Genomic DNA, 8,567 nt, shown 5'->3' with positions numbered 1-8,567 from the left:
AACGGGAGCTAACACAAAAACTACCCACGAAAAGGTCGTGTGTGACCGACTTCAAGCAGTTGTCCCTTGAACACTGCGGTCACGCTCTCAGGTCAATAAGACCACTTCTAACCCAATTTCTTTTTCAGGTACCTCTAGAAGAACCCTTCCACGGTGTGGGCAACAGGGAAGTGATAACTGCCCTCATACCTCTAACAGCACTCAAAACCACTGTATTCATAATCAATCTCCTTCTTCAATTCCTACTATTCCTTCTACCTTGACTTTCAACACTAAACTTCCTCTTTCGGTTTCCTCCTCAAGTGTCACCATGGCCAACGATTCTAGTGTGCGAAACACTGTCCCACATCTACTAAAACCTCTCTCCAAACTTCACATTGTAACCTTCAACGTACGTACCCTAAGACAAATCGGTCAACAGGCCTTCTTGGCTAAGACCCTAGAATCTCATACCATCGATGTATGCTGTCTCCGAAACACGCATACAGGATCCCAGTGTGGTCATTCACTTGACCTCACTTCGCCAAAATGGACAGCCAACGAAATACACCCTCCGTGTATCTGGCGACCCGTTGGCTAGTTCTCGCTGACTTGCAGGTGTAGGCATGGCACTAAGTACAAGGGCAGAACAGGCACTACTAGAATGGATCCCCGTTAACAGTCGCCTGTGTGCTGTCCGGCTAAATGACTCCGTAAGAACTCGGAAGGATAGGGACACACGTCGTTGCCTTTCCGTCGTTTCTGCTTACGCTCCCACTGACTGCAGTCCGAATGAAGTGAAAGATGACTTTTACAGAAAGCTCTCTGAGCTTCTTCAGAAAGCTAAGCGCTCAGACATAGTAGTCGTAGCGGGTGACTTTAATGCCCAGGTAGGCAGCTTAAATCAAACAGAAAGACATTTAGGTGGGTGTTTTAGTATTCCGGCTCAACGAACCGATAATGGTGATCGTCTGTTGCAACTATGCTCAGACAATCGTTTATTTTTAGCAAGCACTAATTTTAAACATAAGGAGAGACATCGTCTAACATGGCGACCACCTGCACCAAACCAGCGATGGACTCAAATAGACCATATTGTCATCAGTCATCGTTGGAGAGGCTCAATAGAAGATTGTCGCTCGTATTGGAATACTTGTTTAGACTCTGATCACGCTTTAATACGAGCGCGCATTTGTCTGCGCCTCAATGGACGCAGGAAAACTACACTAAGAAGACCCATTAGGATTGAACTGGAGGACGAGAAAGCCAAATGCGAATTCCAGAAACAACTGAGTTCACATCTAGGCAGTTCTGTAAACAAGACTGACCCAGATGCTGCTTGGAAAGACATACGAACAGCTGTGGAAACAGCAGTAACATCTATTAGTCATTTAAACCATAGGGCTCCATAAAACCAGTGGATTTCTTCCAAGTCTATTTCACTGATGGGTTCGCGTAAACTCATCCCATCAGGCTCTGAACATGACGAAGAGCGTAAAGGAATTAGATCTAGGTTAACTAAAAGTCTAAGGAACGATCGTGAGCAGTGCTGGGCAACGAAAGCAAGGGGTCAAAATCATCCTGCGATAACCATAGAGGGATTAGTCTGACTAACATAGCATCTAAAATACTAGCCTCAATAATTATCGATCGCCTAACTAAGACTCGTGAACTGCAAACACGAGAAAATCAGGCTGGCTTCAGACCTGGTCGTGGCTGTATCGACCACATATTCACCATTCGTCAAGTTTTAGAGCACAGACACGCTTATCGGCGTCCGACAATGATAGTTTTTCTTGACTTGAAAGCAGCATTTGACTCTGTAGACCGAGAGGTTCTGTGGCAGTGTCTGTCATTAAAAGGTGTACCTGAGAAGTACATAAACCTTGTAAAGGCTCTTTACTCGAACACTACCAGTCGAGTGAGAGCTTATGGCGAACTGTCATATGATTTTGCAACCTCAAGTGGTGTCCGTCAAGGCTGTCCACTATCCCCATTTTTGTTTAACTTCATTATAGACCTGTTGCTGGAAATAACACTCTCGTCGACTGAATTTACAGGAATTGATCTCCTGCCAGGGGCTCCACTAAGCGACTTAGAATACGCAGATGACATAGTCCTGTTTGGTGAAGATGCTGACAAAATGCAGAGTCTTCTGTTAGAACTGAGTAATAATGCCAGGATGTTTGGGATGCGTTTCTCCCCATCCAAATGTAAATTGTTACTCCAGGACTGGCCTGCGTCAACACCCGAACTAAGGATAGGGAGTGAAGTAGTCGAACGCGTCAAAAACTTCACTTATCTTGGAAGTCTGATCAGCCCTAATGGGTTGGTGTCTGACGAAATCTCAGCACGGATTCAAAAAGCTCGTTTGGCTTTTGCCAACTTACGTCACCTATGGCGAAGACGAGATATCCATCTATCAATTAAGGGACGAGTATACTGTGCAGCAGTTCGCTCTGTTCTACTTTACGGCTGCGAGACATGGCCATTAAGAGTAGAAGATACTCGTAGGTTACTAGTATTTGACCACAGATGCCTTAGAAATATTGCTCGCATCTTCTGGGATAACCGGGTAAGTAATAGTGAGGTTAGACGCAAGGTATTAAGGAATGGTTGTAAATCAGTTGATGAAATCATGAATCTTCATCGACTGAGATGGTTGGGCCACGTGTTACTTATGCCTGAACAACGGTTACCACGACGCGCAGTGTTGACTAGTATTGGGTATGGTTGGAAGAGAGTTAGGGGCGGCCAAACCCAAACATGGCATCAGTGCTTGAAGTCACTAACTTCTAGTCTGAGCCATGTTGGTAGATGCAGACTACCTGGTTGGGGTCCGCGGGACTATCGTAACCAATGGTTGGAGACTCTGTGTGACATGGCTCAGAATCGATCACAATGGCGTAGGTGTATACACTCTTTATCTTCCCTTAAACCTTGAGATTAAGATTGCTTCATATCTCTCTTCCTTCCTGTACTATATCCTTATATACAACCTATAATTTATATACTACTACCAACACTAAATTAACTACTATGAATCCGGTATTGATCTCTTTGTGCTAACGAGGTATGGCAACTTGGACCGATGCATATATGTGCCTGGTCCTACGTTGTAGCTGACTGACAACCCTCCTCCTCTACCCGGGCTTGGGACCGGCAGTAACTTTAGAAGAGCTATAAAGAAGAGTTATAAAGTGACTCAGGCTGAATAAAAAAAAACAGTGTAATTAAATTACACTTATATAATGTAGTAAACAAAAACACGAGTGGGGACAATCGAATATATTTAAGCATAAATTACAAACTATCTCACTAAAATCTGATAACCATACAGTAAACAGTTAATTTGCAAAATAACAATCAATTGTCTCAATCTTAACTGTTCCTTCTGTAAATATCAGTTCATCTTCTCTAATTTCATTGTTTATACATTTTCCTACCAATTGCACTTCATTTCATTTTTTTTCCTTGTTGATCTTCTGCCAAAATACATTCTATGTCTGACCATCGCCATTTACTACTTATGAGGACATAAGTAGACCACACAACAATAACATTTATAATCGAGGAATACGGTATTTTTGTTTTGTAATGTTGACTAGAAAGATTAGTTTGCCTACTGCAATACATGGATAAACTGGAGTGAATTTTATAAAAATTATTTGAGAATTTTAAGGATATCTTGCATTACGAACTGGCATCAATTGAAGGACTATTTGAAACAAGAGTAGTACATGGCTTTACCATTCTAGTTTAAGATCTTCAAGAAGACGAAACTGTCATCCTATCCTTCATGATTAATGCATATTTCGATATTTTTTAAAAGTGTTCATGATTTTTAATGTTTATGTGCTTACTTATCTGTATATAAACATTTTTAGAGTCAAACCAGACAAGTGACATTAACAAGAATGAAAATTGACGCAGATTTACTGTTGAATGAGTTCACTGAAGAAGATAAGCAATTAAAAAATGAAATAAAACTCAAGAAAACAACAACACTAAATGAAATAGTTGATAAACATATTGAAAACTCTGATTTAACTAATGCATTTAGTCAATTCACATGTCGTGTCCAACCACTGGCACGTTTGGCCCAAATGGAACATCACGATAGAATGACAAGAATGAATTTAAACAAATCATGGTGGAATATATTCATGGATGAATGGAGAAAGAAACAAGATGAGTATATTCAATCGCATAATAAAACTTTCTCAGACTTGACAGATACTGATGTTACTAATCAAAATGTTGATAATGATGATTTATCATGGTTGCCTGATCGATTTATTGAAGAATTGGAGAGGCGGGATATTTTTCAACGATGAAATATGCCTCTTTTTTACTTAGAGTAACTCCTAGGAACGTAAACTAGATTTATCAGAATTAATTTTATTGCTAAGAAAAATGTATGAATTTCAAGGACTGAGTTCAATATGTTGTACTTTAAAATTTTGAACATCATCCCGGTGATTTATGCTTTCAGTATAAAGTATATGAGATCTAGCAGAACCTGTTATCTGATGCTATATTCTAATAGTGAATCAGAATTTTTCATGATGCCCTCAGACAGTTTTATTCGTCTGAGTTATGAACTGATGTTTATAGTTTATGTCATGACAAGGACAAGTGAATAATTATTGGTTGTTTAATATTTTGATTCTACAGTATTCCATCTGTTAATTGATAAGTGGCTCATAGTCACAATATTATGTTTAAAATAATTTGTAAAGCCAATTAATAATATTAAAAGGCTAATATTTGGACGAAGAATATTCTTTTCGATAAATTATCTTATCACACTCTACAATTCATATATCCAAATTAATAATTCGAACAAAATGGTCAGGTTATAAGGGCAAAGTACATCATTTAAAGCATGTAAATTTACGATTGTCAAACAAAATATAATAGAATTGTTGACATTTGAATCTGTATATATGTTAAGTGAAAATTCCAGATCTGTGATCAGAATATAAATATGGGTCAGATAGGGTGAGACAGATAATAGTGGAATTACAGAGGTGATGCAGAGAGTGAAATACTAACTCAGAGACTACGTAGGACAGTACAAAAATCTTTCAAAGCCGGTGGACTACAATTAGTGTTTACTATGAGCCCAATGGTGACACTGAGGCTAAAAGATTAATTACCTACAATGACCACCACATTTTTGTATTTACCAGTTCGACTGCTCCTGTGGAGCAAGTTATATTGGTCGAAGTTCTAGGAATTTACATTTTCGTGCTTGCAAACACCTCCCAGCATGGCTAAACAAAGGTTTGGTGAAGAAAGTGAACAGCTTGATTTTGGCCCACTTAGTGCGAACTGATCATAGTGCCAGTATAAACCAACCCTTTTCAATTATTTATAGGGTCAGTAATTTTTTGCTAAAGCTTGCTAGGCTTAAAGAACTCAGAGCTATGTGTACAAAATATATCTCCAACCCCTCCTCATCCCCTGGCCAACCACCAGACCAATTAATCAATAGTAATCTTAGCTATTGAATGAACTAATTTGACTGTTGTACTTACGACCTTTCGTAGTCAAATGTAATTGTCTCTACTATCTTTATTCACAAATCTTTGAATTATTATTATTGTTATTATTATTATCAATCTCCCCGATACATGATTCATTCACTTCGCATTCATCCCTCCTTATTACGTTTTACTATATTTTCACACAATTTAGTCTTCCGTCAAACATTTGATCGAATTTGTAGATATCATTGTAGGTATCTAATTTTTCTACTCATTGGGATTTTACAAATATATTAATTTATTTATTTGATCGAATTGTAATTGCTCGATCATATCTCTCTCACCCTATCTGACCCATATTTATTCTGATCACAGATCTTACTTATTTTCACTTAACATATATACAGATTCAAACGTTAACATTCCATATGAGTCATATCAACATTAACAATTCTATTTTGCTTGACAATTCTAAATTTACATGCTTTAAATGATGTACTTTGCCTTTAACTTGACCATTTTTTCGGATTATTAATTTGGATATATGAACCGTAGAACGTGAAGAGAGAATTTTCACAGTTGAAATCATGAGTCGATTGAAGCTAGACCACCATGGAAAACCTGGAAGCACTGGACGGCCGTTTCGTCCTATTATGGGACTCCTCAGCAGTGCGCATCCACAATCCTGCCTTCTCGAGATTCGAACCCAGGACCTACCAGTCTCGAGCCAGAGCCCTTAACCGAGAGAATTTACCGAAAAGAATATTCTTCGTTCAATATATTAGCCTTTCAGTTAATAATAATTTAAATTAAAAAATTTTTTCATATACTCAGTTGGTTGACAAGTGGTTTTGTCATGGAAAATCTGACTTCATCTACATCAAACTCTCTAGCAACTTTAAAAACCAATTGAGGTCTAATAACTTTTGACGGTTATTAAACCATGAAAATTAGATCGGTGAAAGAGTTTGGGATGGAGTATGAAAACATTGCCAGATAGTTATAAGCAATGCCACATCATATCTCAGTGAAATAAAATTATCAAGACAAATGCCTCACAAGTAATAATAGTAGAAAAGCATAGGTAATATAATTTAATAGGAAAGAATGAATTCGGACAACAGGAAAGTATAAAATAATCCTAAAACTTAAGGCCTAGTGGAAGACAAAGACTAAATGCATCTGTGCTACTGCGACCGATTTTAAGCTATGTTACCTATCGTCTGCAACCACTGTAGCACTCATGTGAATAATAACGATTCATCTGATGACGACAATTTATGGATGAACCTGTTAACAATAAACAGTGTAACTCAATATTCTATACACAATTGTTAATATACTAAATAGTTTATTGAAATCACAACATGACTATACAAATCTTATTTAGAAGCTGATGTAATTCAGGTACTGATTTTTATGTGAGAAGAGAAAAAACATGACTAACGACTTTTATAATAAATTTGATAACAGTTCTACAAGTGTATAAAAATTTGTGGAAATAATTCCAATCCTAGGTGGATATAATATTCTTGAACATTAGTGCTAGTAGTAGTCGTAGTGCAGTGAACGAGAACTCAGGTGGAGTAAACCAAATTACTGTTGAATGCAAAATTACAGAGTGCCTTCGTGAAATATAATAACCATACAATTAAATACGTTATTTGCACATCTTCCTTCAGTTGCCCTTTAACATGCTTCATGGTTCTTTAAATTCTGTTGTTATTACAGCTGCTCTCTGGTTCCCACGCGGTTATTTTTAATTCATACTTCTCAATTTTTTGCCGGCAGGAATCCTGCCTCCGATTGCAGCAGCGTACTACTTTTATTGAGTAAACGCAAGTAATATAAACCAATGTAATAATCGTAGTAGTAGTATTTCGCTATAATATCTGCTTAATTTTATTACGTTCCTCTTCGTTGCCCTCCATTGATTTGTATGTTTTCAATGATAGCCGTCAAATATTATCATTTGTTCTCTGAAGTTCCATTGGCGCCGATTCTTAATAAGTTAACTGGATGACATCAGTATCTCATTCGATTCTACCATATCTAACCAATGTAAATTGAATTTTATACATCTTAATCAATCTAAAAAATAGACAGATTAGTAATTCAGACTAGTTGTCATATTGCATTAATGATGAGTAAAGCGTCAAATAGAGGTGAATAATTGAAGATGGTAGGGAAATCTGAAGGCTGTTCTACGGAGTTTTTTTTAGGCAGAGGTAGATGGTGGCTAGTAATGGAATCCAGGACGTGCATTTCGTCCTATTTTGACACGTCAATTGGATATCCTTGCATCCCAGAGTTGATGTTCACTTCACTGCCTCCAAATGCTCTGGTACGGCCGAGAGTGGGGAGAGTCCACTCTCCCTCTCGAAATGCTCTCACATGGCCACGCGTATATAGCCTCTTCCAGGGAAGTGGTACTATTTGCCTTCTCTAGGCGGAGGTGTTGTTTACGAAATTGAGAGGACGATAAGCGAATATTCAGCGCTTTAACCGGGTTGGTGGACATGGAGGATCCACCTGGAGGAATTGGAAAATCCTGACCTCAAACCAATAGTATACACGGGCTCCAGTATCCTGAGGGAACAAATGGTGTATGAATCAATCGTTGGTCACGGGCTACCATGGGACTGCATCTCCTCACGATGCTCCACTGCCTTGTGGATCAGACCTTTAGGTCGAAGGCTGTGGGTGTGGTCCCCTAAGAAAACCACCTGCTTCGGTCTGGGCATCCGGGCAGTATCACAGCCCTCACACAAATCGAATGATATTTGTGCGGCGCATATGTATCTGGTGCTTCCTTGTACCAATATTTATATTTAAATAAATAAAATAGTTCACTTTACTACTTGAACCCAATACCGTACGTTTCAAATGTCATCACGCTGTTTACTTATCTACGGAGTCTAGATAGAAAGGATTATTTTATGTTGTTTACTGAATAATTACCAAATACTTGACTTATGATGTTCCTACTTTGCTAATTAACTGCTGATATACGTCTTACATTCCCTAAAGTACCGTTAATTAGTTATCCACCTACTACTCAGCTTTATACCACATATAACCTAATTATGTGACAAT

The 8,567-nt window shown here is 38.2% G+C and overlaps 1 protein-coding gene across 1 annotated transcript in view; it reads left to right on the top strand.

Moving 5' to 3' along the window:
* The window catches only part of Smp_209000 (putative DNA double-strand break repair rad50 ATPase), a gene marked incomplete at both ends in the record, with an annotated part of 12,976 nt that extends 8,660 nt beyond the window's left edge, over positions 1-4,316 (top strand). Inside the window, one exon of the mRNA XM_018792953.1 lies at positions 3,867-4,316. Coding sequence (XP_018647514.1) covers positions 3,867-4,316 — 450 coding nt within the window. The remainder of the gene's footprint in view (positions 1-3,866) is intronic.
* Between the last annotated feature and the right edge of the window lie 4,251 nt (positions 4,317-8,567).

The sequence above is a fragment of the Schistosoma mansoni genome, chromosome 1 (assembly GCF_000237925.1).
Source record: "Schistosoma mansoni strain Puerto Rico chromosome 1, complete genome".
NCBI lineage: Eukaryota > Metazoa > Platyhelminthes > Trematoda > Strigeidida > Schistosomatidae > Schistosoma > Schistosoma mansoni.
The sequence above is the reverse complement of the archived record's forward strand: the minus strand, read 5'-3'. Positions and strand labels throughout refer to the sequence as shown.